Here is a 16,537-nt window from a genome sequence, read left to right on the forward strand (position 1 = left end):
TCCAAGATGTCTGGCTCAAGGTCAGCAACCACACTACCTGAGGTGTACGAGACCTCCATATCTTTCTGGTATAATTCCTCTGTGTATTCTTGCTACCTCTTCTTGATGTCTTCTGCTTCTGTTAGGTCCTTACCACTTTTGTCCTTGATTATGGTAATCTTTGTACGAAATGTTCCTTTCATATCTCCAATTTTCTTGAACAGATCTCTGGTTTTCCCCATTCTATTGTTTTCCTCTATTTCTTTGCATTGCTCATTTAAGAAGACCCTCTTGTCTCTCCTTGCTGTTTTTTGGAAATCTGCATTCAGTTTCCTGTATCTTTCCCTATCTCCCTTGCATTTTGCTTGCCTCCTCTCCTCCGCTATTTGTAAGGCCTCGTTGGACAGCCATTTTGCTTTCTTGCATTTCCTTTTCCTTGGGATGGTTTTCATTGCTGCCTCCTGTATAATGTTACGAGCCTCCATCCATAGTTCTTCAGGCACTCTGTCCACCAAATCTAAATCCTTAAACCTGTTCCTCACTTCCACTGTGTATTCATAAGGGATTTGATTCAGATTGTATCTTACTGGCCCAGTGGTTTTTCCTACTTTCTTCAGTTTAAGCTGGAATTTTGCTATAAGAAGCTGATGATCTGAGTTACAGTCAGCTCCAGGTCTTGTTTTTGCTGACTGTATAGAGCTTCTCCATCTTTGGCTGCAGAGAATATAATCAATCTGATTTCGATGCTGTCCATTTGGTGATATCCATGTGTAGAGTCGTCTCTTGTGTTGTTGGAATAGAGTGTTTGTGATGACCAGCTTGTTCTCTTGACAGAACTCTATTAGCCTTTGCCCTGCTTCATTTTGAACTCCAAGGCCAAACTTGCCAGTTGTTCCTTTTATCTCTTGATTCCCTACTTTAGCATTCCAGTCCCCTGTAATGAGAAGAACATCCTTCTTTGGTGTCATTTCTAGAAGGTGTTGTAGGTCTTCATAGAATTGGTCAATTTCACTTTCTTCAGCACCGGTAGTTGGTGCATAAACTTGGATTACTGTGATGTTAAAAGGTCTGCCTTGGATTCGTATCGAGATCATTCTGTCATTTTTGAGATTGCATCCCATTACAGCTTTTGCCACTCTTTTGTTGACTATGAGGGCCACTCCATTTCTGCTACAGGATTCTTGCCCACAGTAGTAGATATGATAGTCATCCGAACTGAATTCGCCCATTCCCTTCCATTTTAGTTCACTGATGCCCAGGATGTCGATATTTATTCTTGTCATCTCATTTTTGACCACATCCAGCTTACCTCCACTCATGGTTCTTACATTCCAGGTTCCTATGCAATATTTTTCTTTACAGCATCGGACTTTCCTTTCGCTTCCAGGCATATCCGCAACTGAGCGTCCTTTCGGCTTTGGCCCAGCCGCTTCATCAGCTCTGAATCTACTTGTACTTGTCCTCCGCTCTTCCTCAGTAGCATGTTCGACACCTTCCGACCTGAGGGGCTCATCTTCCAGCGTCATAACTTTTATATGCCTGTTGTCTTTGTCCATGGAGTTTTCTTGGCAGGGATACTGGAGTGGCTTGCCAGTTCCTTCTCCAGGTGGATCACGTTTAGTCAAAACTCTCCACTATGACCTGTCCATCTTGGGTGGCCCTGCATGGCATAGCTCATAGCTTCTCTGAGTTATTCAAGCCCCTTCGCCACGACAAGGCATTGATCCATGAAGGGGGATATACTGTTAGACCCAGGCAAATGAAAAGATATTCCCCTAGGGCCTGAAAGACACCAGCTTTGGCACTAGGCAAGCCTTCCTAGGGGAGGGCATTCCACAAGCTGAAAGCAACCCACCCGGAGCTTGATAAACCTCCTGTTTTTGCTGCCAATCTTGTATAACAAAAGCAGTGGGGTTGTCAAACAGTAGTGGGTGGCATGGTGGGGTAATGGCACTTACCCGATCTCCTTCCAACTGAGTTGCTGCTGCATATCAGGGTGGATAGGGAGGGGTGAGGTGCAAACACTCTGGCCAGTGCATAGAATGGCTTTCACTGGCACATTTGCACCATGCTGTCCCCATTGCCACCTCCCTCCTCTGTCCCAGAATACAATTGAGACTCAGTCAGAAGGAGGTCAGGTAAGCAGCACAGCGCCACCAAACTGTTGGCTTACTGGTTGTCAAACTATGAATCCATGGCTGGTTGTGTGAGTCACAGATTGTGCAGGACTGAATTATATGTGAAATGTCGTGATTGGGTACATATGTGTGTAGAATCAACACGGAGCACCAACAGGGATTTCTTTAACTGTTTGTGTAATCTTATGAAGAAAATAAGGAAGGCAAAATTAAAGCGGTGCTGTAATTTGAAAGGCAGTTGGATAAAAATAAACTAGAGACCGCTTTCTGTGGGATAACATTGTAATCCGACACTGCATTAGCAGCATGCGTTAATTGGTTTCTCTTCACTACACAACTGAACTTGCAACCAGAGAAGTTTAGTTGCTCTAGTCTAAATGATTGCATTTTTAAAAAAATGATTTTAAAGCCCTTTACGTATTAATTAGAAGCTCTGTATAAAATAATTGTATATAATCTCTTTAAAAGAAAAACAATATAAATATTAAAAATGTAAGTATTGTAAACAACATGCTAAGCTTCTAAAATATCTGAAAGTGTATTTCTGGTTTTTAGGATGCATACAAAATAGGAAAGGAGAGATGTTCATCCATTGCAAATCTGAAAGGCAGCCTGCCCCTGGCTGTGCGCACACCAAAGCATCAGTGAGTGCAGGAATAATACCAATCATGCAAGTGGCAAAGTGATATCTCAGCGATGGTGGCACCTAAGAGGTCCCTCCATTTTTCTTTTCTCTCCCAGGCTCCAAAATCCTGCCCTGATGGTACATAGTCACCACTAAAAAGCCACTGAAAATGAAGAAGGGCATTGGCCAGAGAGAGGAACACATCAAGATTTTCTCTTCTAGGTGACCATATAAAAATTCAGAAATGTGATGCTAATGGTTGCTAAAAGTCCCTACCACAAATTTTAGATGTGTTGAAAATGACATATTTCAAATGCTGCAAGTTTTACCTGACTTTAATGTCCTCTGAATCATATCCTTCATCCTCATGCTTTATTTTGTTTGTTTAGATTTCTTACCCATTCTTCACCATAAGGTGTGGGTTACAGTAATATACTATACAACTATAAAACAGATGAAACCATTAACAATTACAAAACAAGTAAAACCATGCAAAATGGAAAAGTATGCATGAATGGGGCAGAGCCACTGCGGTCATGTGTCACTTGAGTCTTATTCTCAGCTGTCTTGAGAACTCATGGGTGCATGTGTTCACAAAAGCACAATATAATTTTTAAAGAATTAAAATAAATAAAACGCAAACTTGTACCTCTTCTACCAGATACATGATTTTGTAAAAATAAACTAAAACCAAAACCTGCTCAATAGAGCACAAAAGGAGGCAAGTCCCAGGATCTGGAGTTTCTCCATACCTTCTTGAAGCTCTAATTTCAGAGCAAAAAAACCGACCCAATTGGGCATATCCCACATAGCCATTCAGTGTGATATACAGTGTGCTCCATTCTCTGTTTCCTGACATCGTTAAGAGACTTGAAACCTCTTTCTTATTTTATGCCTTCTCAGGCAAATAATGAACCTGTAACGTTAAGGGGGGGGGGAATGAAAAATAGAGTACTAAAGAAGGATGAAAAATGTGACCCCAATGTCTAATATGCTGGGGGGGGGGAGGTATTGCATCTGGGGCTACACCTGTAATTTGTTTAGCAAGTCTGAGCCTGTAAGAATTAATCAGGGGTGTGTGTGTTTGTTTATACTTATAAACAGCAAGATTTATAACAATCATGCACTTTCCTTATTCAACAAGCAAGGGATTAAAGCTACCAAAAAGGAAGAGCTGAAAGACTGTGGGAAATGTTTGCCAACTGGGAAAAATAAAAATTTACAGTCTCACACGCTTTTTTTTTTACCTGATAGGGAAAATAAAAATAAAAAGGTGCCCATATGCCCTATTTTACAGGAGACACTCCTCTGAAGGCCTGTCTGCAGCAGGCCTGGTTTAAAGATAATGAACCCTAAAGAGGGGAAGCAGGGGCCTTTAAGTAGTCCATGAAAAGCTAGCACTTGGCCAGGAAACTGAGCAGGTACACAATTGACCAGATCACAAGCCTTTCCCACTGTGGTAAGAGGCATTGTTTTTCTATTTGAATTGCAGGAATTATTTCTAAATTTGCACATAAACATATTAGCATATGATAAATTTCCAACAAATTACCCCTAAGGGTTTCCAGCACTCAGTAGGGGGGGGGGATTCTCAACCTCTGGTATATGTGGTATCTGAAAGTAGCAGATAGATGGTGAAAAGGAGGGAAATGAAGTCCAGGATAACAGAGGAGAGGAAAGCTCCCAGATGAAAGCTGGGGGATGGGGTCCTGCCCATTTGCAGTGTGGGTCAGAAATAAGAGCTACCTTTGGATTGTTGTTGTTTAGTCGTTTAGTCATGTCTGACTCTTCGTGACCCCATGGACCATAGCACGCCAGGCACTCCTGTCTTGCACTGCCTCCCGCAGTTTGGTCAAACTCATGTTCGTAGCTTCGAGAACACTGTCCAACCATCTCATCCTCTGTCGTCCCCTTCTCCTAGTGCCCTCAATCTTTCCCAACATCAGGGTCTTTTCCAAGGATTCTTCTCTTCTCATGAGGTGGCCAAAGTATTGGAGCCTCAGCTTCACGATCTGTCCTTCCAGTGAGCACCCAGGGTTGATTTCCTTCAGAATGGAGAGGTTTGATCTTCTTGCAGTCCATGGGACTCTCAGGAGTCTCCTCCAGCACCATAATTCAAAAGCATCAATTCTTCGGCGATCAGCCTTCTTTATGGTCCAGCTCTCACTTCCATACATCACTACTGGGAAAACCATAGCTTTAACTATACGGACCTTTGTAGGCAAGGTGATGTCTCTGCTTTTTAAGATGCTGTCTAGGTTTGTCATTGCTTTTCTCCTCAGCTTTGGATAGACAGAAGATTTTGTAGATGTGCACTCTTTTTGTAACCCACTGCTCCTCTCCTATTTTATGCCGTTGCTGTCATGAGAACATGTATCTTATTATGTGATTATTATTATTATTATTATTATTATTATTATTATTATTATTATTATTGTGAGGGACAAGGGATACAGGGAAGTCCCTCCCATCTTAAGTTCCAGCCCATCCCCAAGCGCTGGAGAGAGTAGGGAGAGCTCTGCCTCCAGCGGAGAGTCAGGAAGTGGTGTCCGAGGCTCAGGCAAGGTTGCGGAGCCCATGCCCCAGGTGGGACAGGAAGATGGGAGCACGGGGGGGAAGGCCAATCCCCCCAACTCCGGAATTGCGACGCAAACGTAGGGGGAAGAGGTTGGGTCTCCCAAAGCTTCTTTGCTGGAAGAAAACGCGCCAATCGCCATTCGGAGGTTCTGACACCTCACCTTAAGCATGTATATAGATCGTTCTGACCACTGTAAATAATCAGCACTTAATAAAAGCCTAAAAAGACTATGCGGGAGTCGTTACTCTAGAGTAGCCACATCAGGCCCTCTGACAATTATTATTATTATTATTATTATTATTGTATTTATAGAACTGCTTTGATTTTTATGTTGTATATAGATATCATGCCACCTGCTGAAATTTGTGTTGTGTGTTGTAAGCCACCCTGTGGTCTTTGGACAAAAGGGGTCATATCAATTTAATAAAGAAATAATTGTTTTGTTTTATAAGCATTTGTGCTTATGGAAATTTCTCATGTACAACTATAGTTATAACTACTGCAGACATGTGCTATGGCACCTAGTCAGGGAAACACTCCTGATAGGAGCCAGAAATGTTAGTGATATATTCCCAGAGTTTTAAAACAAAACAAAACAAAAATGTCATACACAAAGCCCTCTGTTGGTTTATCGTTAATTTAATGTGTCTTCATTCCCACCGCCCCAACTTCTTCTCCTGTTGCCCTTTTACTTCTTAACAGGTCCCACTATACATTGGCTGGAAAACACATATGCAAAATGAGGGTACACCTGCTATAACATTCAATATGAGACAAGCACACACAACTCAGACTGGAAATTAAAAGGCAGGGTAGGGAATGGGGATGGTTGACAGACACTTTCAAAACAATTAAGGCTACAAGGGAAAAAGATAAGTGGGGGTGGGGGTGACAGCAGAAATGGTATAATGAATTTTTCGCCCTAAAGGCCATAGGATGAACCCAAAAAACAGCCCAAACATCAGAGAGGAAATCCAGTGTGCTGCCAAATAAAATTAATGTTGATTCCAAGACAGTTAAAACTACACTTTCAGTCAAAATAATAGGAAAGGAAATACTATACAGCAAGTTTGGGGGCAATGATAAGCGTTGTGCCAATACAGTTGGCAGATGAGGTGCTACCAAGGAAAGGAAGCCCACACAAATTAGCAAGCAGAGACAATGCGCCAACCAGCTCTTGCAAGGAACCCCCAGCGATCATGAATGTAACACCTCTCTGAGTTAGCACACTTAAGAAAAAAGGAGGAATCATGCCGTTGAATTTGATTTAGTCCTGTCTATCCTGTTGGGAGTATAAAAAGTGGCTTCAGGTGTAAAGCAACAGTAGGCATTTGAAGATAAATGTAAGTAGGCCCAGAGAAGGAGGGCTGACTTATACCTCTTGCTTAATATCCAGAAAACCCATAGAACATAATGCTCAGAAATAAACTATGTCATAAGGGAACACCACAATGCGGGAGCAGTCAGGAGCGGTGCTAGGGCTTTTTGCGCCCTAGACAAAAATACCTTCTGGCGCCCCCCGGGCGCATGCGTCATGACGCACGCATGCACACTGCTGATGCCCCTGCGTCCCCTCCATTGGCAGGAGAAGCGTGGGCCAAGGGGGGAGCTCGACGCCCTCCCTCCTGTGGAGGGGACACTTTGAGCTCCTCAGCGGCGGTGGCTGCAGTGAGTGAGCGGTGGCAGCGGCAGCAGCAGCGCCCATAGCTGAAGGCTTCAGCTGCGGGCGCTGCCACCGCTTGCTCGCTGAAACCACTGGGGAGCTCACAGCGTCCCCTCCGTGGGCGGGAGGGTGCTGAGCTCTCCTTTTGGCTCGTGCCCCTCCCACCTGTGCAGGGGATGCTGGGGGCTCCTCGGCAAGCAGGCGGGCGGTAGCGGCGCCCATAGCTGAAGGCTTTGGCTGCGGGCGCTTGCCGCCACTACCGCCGCCGCTTGCTCGCTGTGGCCGCCACCGCTGGGGAGCTCTCGGCATCCCCTCCATAGGCGGGAGGGCGCTGAGCTCTCCTTTTGGCTCGCGCTCCTCACGCCTGTGGAGGGGACGCTGTGAGCTCCTCAGCGAGCGAGCGGGCAGGCGGCGGCGGCAGCGCCCATAGCTGAAGGCTTCGGCTGCGGGCGCTTGTCGCTGCGGCCGCTGCCGCTGGGGAGCTCTCGGCGTCCCCTCCATAGGTGGGAGGAGCGGGAGCGGCGCCTTAGGAGGAGGGCGGTGGCACGGGGGTTTTGTGGGGCAGGCTCGGCACCACCCCCTCCATTTTCGCGCCCTAGGCAATGGCCTAGTCCGCATAAATGGACGCACCGGCCCTGGGAGCAGTAGAGGACAGGCGTGCTGCCACACTCACTTTCCTTACCCCAGCAGTGATACCGTTTGCTCAAAAGGGCGGAGCAGCAATACTGAGAAGACACTACCCTAACCCCCTGAAATCTGACTGTAATTATTTTTGGGGGGGGTATATAAAATTGACAAGCACATGCAGAACGGTGAGGAACAAAACCAACCGCGGGCTTGAAAGGAGATTATTTGGAGGTAAACACTCCCAGATCCTTATCAATTTGTATGGATATTGAATAATACAATGCTATAGCACCTCAGCAGTGACATTCTCTCATGGCCCACCCTCTGGTGTGGCCAAAGCGTAAAAATGGGTGTGGCTTTTTTCTTTTGTTTTTTAAGGACACATTTGGGAAGTCACAAAACCTTTTGGCATTACTTAAAGGAGGGAACCTGTTGAAGTGCTCAGCAAAATAGTTATTCTTCCTCTTCCCCTCCTTCCCCTTCTCCTTCCTTCTAAGACTGACATATTTTGGAGGGTATCGAGGGGGCACAAAAGTCAGGGGGAAATATGTTTGCTTGTTTTTGTTTTAAATGGATAAAATTGGGGTGATAAATTGTTGGCGTCACAGCAGAGGCCCTGTAAAAACTTTTTTTAAAAATGATAAATTTGGAAGGAGAACTTGGGGGACACAAACAATACGAGGGGTGCATGTGACAGATGGTCCCTGCAATAGATTTTTGCTGTTCATGCTCCACCATTTAAATAATCTGCACAACTGTGCTCTTATTTTTAAGATTTGGTTTGAGGGTTGGCGCAAGACATTTTGGTACCTAAGGTGAACCACAAAATGGCGCCCCCTCCCTGTCAGGGAAGAAGTGGTGAATGAAGATCTATATCAGGAACAAGCAGGGAATAAAGATCTACATCAAGGTCTGTTGCTCCTGTCGATTCTGAAGGCTGAGGCTGTCATCTCATATTGCCTCATGGGTGGGCCGGCCCTGGGAAGAAGTGTGTCTGTTTATAAAGCAGGGAAGCCACTTACAATGAAAAATCCAAGGACATCTGACTTTGAATTACAGAGGGTCAAATACAGAAAGCCAGGATAAAACAACCAGGGAATGAGAAACAATCTAACTCTTCCCATTATAAACAAAACAAAATGCAAATATGAGAGCAAAGTTAATAAGAATAGAGAAAACACCTGGAAGTTAGATAAGATAAAGCAAAATGCTTAGGAAAAAATGCGACTAAGAATAATTTCATTTTGCTTTCAAACATGAGAGAGAGGGAGAGGGAGATTCACAAGGGGAAATGCTTCCAATAAATCACACACTAAAAAGGATGAGTTACAATCACACGCTAGCAAGGTTATGCTTAAAATTCTACAAGGCAGGCTTAGGCAGTATGTGGACCGAGAACTCCCAGAAGTGCAAGCTGGATTTCGAAAGGGCAGAGGAACCAGAGACCAAATAGCAAACATGCGCTGGATTATGGAGAAAGCTAGAGAGTTCCACGTCTACTTCTGCTTCATTGACTATGCCAAAGCCTTTGACTGTGTCAACCACAGCAAACTATGGCAAGTTCTTAAAGAAATGGGAGTGCCTGATCACCTCATCTGTCTCCTGAGAAATCTCTATGTGGGACAAGAAGCTACAGTTAGAACTGGATATGGAACAACTGATTGGTTCAAAATTGGGAAAGGAGTACGACAAGGTTGTATATTGTCTCCCTGCTTATTTAACTTATATGCAGAATTCATCATGCGAAAGGCTGGACTAGATGAATCCCAAGCCGGAATTAAGATTGCCGGAAGAAATATCAACAACCTCAGATATGCAGATGACACAACCTTGATGGCAGAAAGCGAGGAGGAATTAAAGAACCTTTTAATGAGGGTAAAAGAGGAGAGCGCAAAATATGGTCTGAAGCTCAACATCAAAAAAACCAAGATCATGGCCACTGGTCCCATCACCTCCTGGCAAATAGAAGGGGAAGAAATGGAGGCAGTGAGAGATTTTACTTTCTTGGGCTCCTTGATCACTGCAGATGGTGACAGCAGTCACGAAATTAAAAGACGCCTGCTTCTTGGGAGAAAAGCAATGACAAACCTAGACAGCATCTTAAAAAGCAGAGACATCACTTTGCCGACAAAGGTCCGTATAGTTAAAGCTATGGTTTTCCCGGTAGTGATGTATGGAAGTGAGAGCTGGACCATAAAGAAGGCTGATCGTCGAAGAATTGATGCTTTTGAATTATGGTGCTGGAGGAGACTCTTGAGAGTCCCATGGACTGCTAGAAGATCAAACCTATCCATTCTTAAGGAAATCAGTCCTGAGTGCTCCCTGGAAGGACAGATCGTGAAGCTGAGGCTCCAATACTTTGGCCACCTCATGAGAAGAGAAGAATCCTTGGAAAAGACCCTGATGTTGGGAAAGATTGAGGGCACTAGGAGAAGGGGACGACAGAGGACAAGATGGTTGGACAGTGTTCTCGAAGCTACGAACATGAGTTTGACCAAACTGCGGGAGGCAGTGCAAGACAGGAGTGCCTGGCGTGCTATGGTCCATGGGGTCACGAAGAGTCGGACACGACTAAACGACTAAACAACAACAACAATAGGGAATACCACCGGTATCCCTTTGGTGGAAATTAAAATACAAAAGAAAACTTTTGAAAGCCACATTAACCAATTACTTTTGTGAGGCAGCATGAAAACTGGAACAGAAAAGCAGATTACATAACTCAGTCCATGGAAAGATCTGAGCCTCTATAATATCCTTTGCACTTGAGATTTCTGTTGCTAAACACCACAGCACATCTGATTAGGCAGCAGAAGGTATCTTTGTTCCTTCCAAAGCCAACCACAAGGTCCTGGCAACAATACAGAAAGCTTACTCTGGCCTTTACCACATTACCACAGTTCCGAAAGTGGTTTTCCAGGGAAAGAGAATTTGTCAAATAGGGCTTTAAAAGGAACAGACCTTTGTCTGATTTCAATACAGTCCAACTGCTTCAAGAATACTAACAATTTAATAAGTGCAGCAGCGTAACTAAATTAGGGAATGGGGCAGTTGTTTGCAAATGTCAAAACTAGCCTGTATTTTATTACCATTTTTATTTTTATTGCTATTTATTATGTGCCTCAGTGTAAATGAATGAGAATAGACAAACTAAGATTTGTTATTAAAAGCAGGGATGGGAAAATATAATATATACAACTAAACATGACCTTGTGTGAATTACCATTAATCCTCCTTGCCTGCTTGTCACATTGTTCTATTCACCTGGCTATATATGCCCTAAGTTCTGTTCCGTTCTTTGTAAAGGTGCCAGTTTGCAACCAAGAAATGCTTCCTAAATCTTGAAAAGGGCAAGGAGGTGGGGGGCATAATAATAATAATAATAATAATAATAATAATAATAATAATAATAATAATTTATTATTTATACCCCGCCCATCTGGCCGGGTTCCCCCAGCCATTCTGGGTGGCTTCCAACAAAATATTAAAATACAGAAATCCATCAAACATTAAAAGCTTCCCTAAACAGGGCTGTCTTGAGATGCCTTCTAAAGGTCTGGTAATTGTTATTCTCTTTGACCTCTGGTGGGAGGGCATTCCACAGGGTGGGTGCCACTACCGAGAAGGCCCTCTGCCTGGTTCCCTGTAACTTGGCTTCTCGTAGCGAGGGAACCGCCAGAAGGCCCTCGGCGCTGGACCTCAGTGTCCGGGCAGAACGCTCCTTCAGGTATACTGGACCGAGGCCGTTTAGGGCTTTAAAGGTCAGCACCAACACTTTGAATTGTGCTCGGAAACGTACTGGGAGCCAATGTAGGTCTTTCAGGACCGGTATTATGTGGTCTCGGCGGCCGCTCCCAGTCACCAGTCTAGCTGCCACATTCTGGGTTAGTTGTAGTTTCCTTCAAAGGTAGCCCCACGTAGAGCGCAATGCAGTAGTCCAAGCGAGAGATAACTAGAGCATGCACCACTCTGGCGAGACAGTCCGTAGGCAGGTAGGGTCTCAGCCTGCGTACCAGATGGAGCTGATAAACAGCTGCCCTGGACACAGAATTGACCTGCGCCTCCATGGACAGCTGTGAGTCCAAAATGACTCCCAGGCTGCACACCTGGTCCTTCAGGGGCACAGTTACCCCATTCAGGACCAGGGAGTCCTCCACACCTGCCCGCCTCCTGTCCCCCACAAACAGTACTCCTGTCTTGTCAGGATTCAACCTCAATCTGTTAGCTGCCATCCATCCTCCAACCGCCTCCAAGCACTCACATAGGACCTTCACCGCCTTCACTGGTTCTGATTTGAAAGAGCTAGAGCTGGGTATCATCCACATACTGATGAACACCCAGCCCAAACCCCCTGATGATCTCTCCCAGCGGCTGCATGTAGATGTTAAAAAGCATGGGGGAGAGGACAGAACCCTGAGGCACCCCACAAGTGAGAGCCCAGGGGTCTGAACACTCATCCCCCACCACCACTTTCTGAACACGGCCCAGGAGGAAGGAGCGGAACCACTGTATGACAGTGCCCCCAGCTCCCAAACCCTCTAGACGGTCCAGAAGGATGTTATGGTCGATGGTGTCAAAAGCCGCTGAGAGATCCAGCAGGACTAGGAAACAGCTTTCACCTTTGTCTCTAGCCCGCCAGAGATCATCGACCAGTGCGACCAAGGCAGTTTCAGTCCCATGATGAGGCCGGAATCCCAACTGGAAGGGATCCAAATGGTCCGCTTCTTCCAGGCGTGCCTGGAGTTGTTCAGCAACCACTCGCTCGATCACCTTGCCCAGGAATGGAAGATTTGAGACTGGGCGATAGTTGGCCATATTGGCCGCATCTAAAGATGGTTTTTAAAGAAGCAGTTTAATAACCGCCTCTTTCAGCGGGTCTGGGAAGACTCCCTCACAGAGAGAAGCATTCACCAACCCGCGAAGCCCATCGCCCAGCCTTTCCCGGCTAGCTTTTATAAGCCAGGATGGGCAAGGATCAAGGAGACAGGTGGTTGGTTTCACTCGTCCAAGCAGCCTGTCCACATCCTCGGAGGTAACAGATTGAAATTGATCCCACACAACTTGACTAGACAGGACTCTAGCACTCCCCCGCCCCGCCCCTGCTCCCACGGTGGAGTCTACCTCTTCCCGAATCTGAGCAACTTTATCTGCAAAAAACTTTGCAAAATAATTGCAGGAGATCATGTGGCCCTTACTGGGCCCCAATGCAGCAGGTGGTTCTGCTAAATTGCGAACCACCTGAAAGAGTCTCCTGCTGCTGTTTTCCGCAGATGCAATAGAGGCGGCAAACAAAGTCTTCTTCGCCGTCGCTACCGCCACTTGGTAGGCTTGACATTGAGCTCTAACCCGTGTCTGGTCAGCTTCAGAATGAGTTATCCGCCACCAGCGCTCTAGCTGTCTCAGCGATTGTTTCATTGCCCTCAGATCCGTGGAGAACCACATGCATGCAATCGGAAAGCTCCATGCAATCGGAGAGGGCGCTTCAGAGCCAAACAGTCAATAGCCCTGGTTAACTCCACATTCCAGCGGGCCACCAGGGAATCAGCTGAAAGGCCATCAACATGGGATAAAGCATCCCCTACCACTCTCTGGAAACCATTTGGATCCATTAGGTGGCGGGGGCGGACCATCCGAATCGGTCCCACCTCCCTGCAGAGGGGAAGGGTCGCGGAGAAGTCCAGTTGCATCCAGCTGGGGCATCGTCTGCTCCACTCCTGCCCTATCTGCCATGATAAAAAGCTGTGTTTTTTCTGCTTGCTACTACGGATGAGGGAGGAAGGCCTGTGAAGGGACCAAACAAAGGATGAAATGTGAAGGAGAGCAGCTCCGGGTGGCAACCTGGCAACTCTACTTCTTTCATCTAATTTTGTTTGTCCAATGTAGATTTTAAGTCCTTTTGAGCAGTAGCTGTGCCACTTCCGCATTCTGTATGACAGAGGCAGGCAAAAAGTAGCTTGGGATCTCTAGGTGATTTTCAGGAGATCACCAAGGATTTCTTAACTCCCAATTGTTTAGTATTACCAACAACTTCCACTACCACCCCACCCACCCAGATTAGGCTGTTGAAATGGAAACCTGGTGGGAGGGTGGGGACACAAGGAAAGAATGTTTGTACAAAAAAAACAGCGAGCTCAGTTTTGGCATTGAAAACTAATTCATGGCCTAATATATACTCATAGGCACCTTGATCTTTATTTCTAAATCTGCCTTCCCTTTCCAAGCCACCGTTTTCACTTGGCTGCAACTGGTGGACTTTTGGGGTCCCGAGAAAAACAAAACAGATCCCTCAAGCTTGATGCCTGCCCATCCCTATTATTGTACAACATTTAAATTAATAAATACTGAATAAATGGTAGATCATATTAGCAGTATACTTAAATATATCAAAACACGTTTTCTTTTCTTATTTTATCAATTTGAGAGCACTTGTCAATCTGACCTAACCCATAACCCAGGATTGCACAATTGTGACTCACCAAACCAAATGCAGTCCTTCAGCCATGTATGAAAGCCTGCAGCAAAAACAGAAGCTTAACTGAACCACTGAAACAGGAAGCTGCCTGTCAAATCATTGGCCCATCTAGTTCAGTATATTCAACAATGATTGGCAGTGGCTCTCCAGGGTTTCACGCAGGGGTCCCTCCCAGCTTACCTGGGACTGAAACTGGGCCTCTTTGCAAGCAAAGCAGATGCTTTACCACTGAACCCTTCTCCCAAAGCAGTACCCAGCATAGTTGAGCAGCTACTGAGGGTCCAGTAGTGTTTCAGGTGGTCCCTCTTGCTCAACTGTGCTAGGTAAAGGTAAAGGGACCCCTGACCATTAGGTCCAGTCGCAGACAACTCTGGGGTTGCAGCGCTCATCTCGCTTTATTGGCCGAGGGAGCCGGCGTACAGCTTCCGGGTCATGTGGCCAGCATGACAAAGCTGCTTCTGGCGAACCAGAGCAGCGCACAGAAACGCCGATTACCTTCCCGCTGTAGTTGTACCTATTTATCTACTTGCACTTTGACGTGCTTTCGAACTGCTAGGTTGACAGGAGCTGGGACTGAGCAATGGGAGCTCACCCTGTCGCAGGGATTTGAACTGCCAACCTTCTGATCGGCAAGCCCTAGGCTCTGTGGTTTAACCCACAGCGCCACCCGCATCCCGTTCAACTGTGCTACTTGCCTCAAATTTACTGTGAGAGAGCAGCAAGGAAGTGGGAAGCATTCTGACATTCCTACAATGCCGCAAAGTTATGCTATGTAGGTCAGGGATGATGAATTTGTGGACCTACAGATGTTATTGGACTCACATGAACACCAACCATGGCCATTAAGTGGGGATTATGGGAACTGAAGTTCAGCAACATCTGTGATGTAGAGGTATTGTGAAAAAAACAGAGGTGGCAGGTTGCTGCTGTAGATTTCTGCTGCTGTCACCCATTGTACTAAAAGCAAGCCCATTCTAGAGTGAGTCTGCAAAGAAGTGGAGAAGCTGCACAGGGGTAGTGCCGCCCTCTAGATGACATGTTGCTGAGAGGCCCCTCATATATGGAGTCAGCCTTGTTGGTGGACTCAGTTTGGCTTCATGGGTGACAGGTTATGGCAGCTCTCCCATAACAAAATACACTGACTTATTGAGATACACTCAGCCACAGATGCCACAAGATGCTTTACTGCAAACAGCTGTTGTTGATCCAAAATCTATTCTTGGGCTACTGGAAGGCAACAGAAGCATTATTGACTTTTGGTCAATCCAGGTTATACCAGAGTCCTCTGGCATGCGGATCTTTAACATCTCCCAAAAGATTTCCCCTTATTTCAAACAAATTTCTCAAGTTAGGACATTCTGTTTCACACATACACACACTGTACGCATGCAATTCTTATCCTGGCTCTTCTTTGGCCTTCTAAGTCTGGCTAAAACCAGAAAACTAGGGCTTAAATGATGAACATGTTTCAAAGTCACCCCTGAATGTCAACAGGCATTACTAGCAATGTAATACACTCCACAACTTGTTCTTCACATACTGCATATATTCTGCTCAGTCCCTGAATCCCAAATTACAGTTGCTGAAGCCCATTAAATTTATATAAAAAAACACATTTAAAACCAAACCTGTTAAGCTACAAACAGAACCTCCAATTTTCTTTTCCAAAATCACAAGCACAGCCAAGAGACAAGAGAGCAACGTTGGGGGGAGGGGAAGTGAGAGAGATCTCTCCAAAATAGACATCTGGAACCAATCTGCAGCATGTAGCCACTGGGTGTCATTTTTGATATATTCTGGGTCAGCCACAGAGCACTTAATGGCAGGCGAAATTTATTCCAGGAAGAAAAAGCAATCATAACCAAAATAGACTGAATGGAGAAATCTACAGTGCCTAGCCTGTGTTTGGTAAGTAATAAGAAAACTGTGGATCTGTTTGTAAAGGAGATCATTACCTTTCCGTCTGTAGCGTCACTTTGGAGGGTTCCACGTTCGGGTTCTCCCATTCCATCTGCGGGCAGTGCATAAAATAACAGAGCGTGTACAAAGCCTCCGGTTCCCAGTAGAGCGACCCCTGCTTGTGGTGCATGGGGGTGCTGTTGCTGTGTTGCTTCGCACTTAGTGGCTGCAGGTGATGCATTGCTCGAGACACCAGATCGCCTGGAAAGGGAGAAGTCAGGATCATTGCTATGGCTGGGTGTAATTATATCTCACCCTCAGGCCTTCTTTTGTTTAAGCACCATTCTGAAATATAGAGGCTGTGATTGCATAAAGGGTGGCAATTCATGTTAGGTTATAAGATTTATTCAGAAGAGCAAACATTACTGATGTACCGTTGGCACCAGATCCTCTGCATGGTGCTACCACTGAGCCCCTGGTGGTGGTGCCTCTGCCATTCTGCCACCATCACAGCCCCTGTGTGGCATGCTACAAGCTTAGCAGGATCAACTCTAGA

General features: G+C 45.7%; 1 protein-coding gene across 3 annotated transcripts in view; it reads right to left on the bottom strand.

Moving 5' to 3' along the window:
* The window catches only part of ABTB3 (ankyrin repeat and BTB domain containing 3), a 241,841-nt gene that overhangs the window by 68,626 nt on the left and 156,678 nt on the right, over positions 1-16,537 (bottom strand). For all 3 annotated transcript variants that reach the window (XM_035128402.2, XM_035128401.2, XM_060279886.1), the window contains exon 3: positions 16,038-16,242. In XM_035128402.2, the coding sequence (XP_034984293.2) occupies positions 16,038-16,242 (205 nt within the window). The remainder of the gene's footprint in view (positions 1-16,037; positions 16,243-16,537) is intronic.

This window comes from Zootoca vivipara, chromosome 10 (genome assembly GCF_963506605.1).
Source record: "Zootoca vivipara chromosome 10, rZooViv1.1, whole genome shotgun sequence".
Taxonomy (NCBI): Eukaryota; Metazoa; Chordata; class Lepidosauria; order Squamata; family Lacertidae; genus Zootoca; species Zootoca vivipara.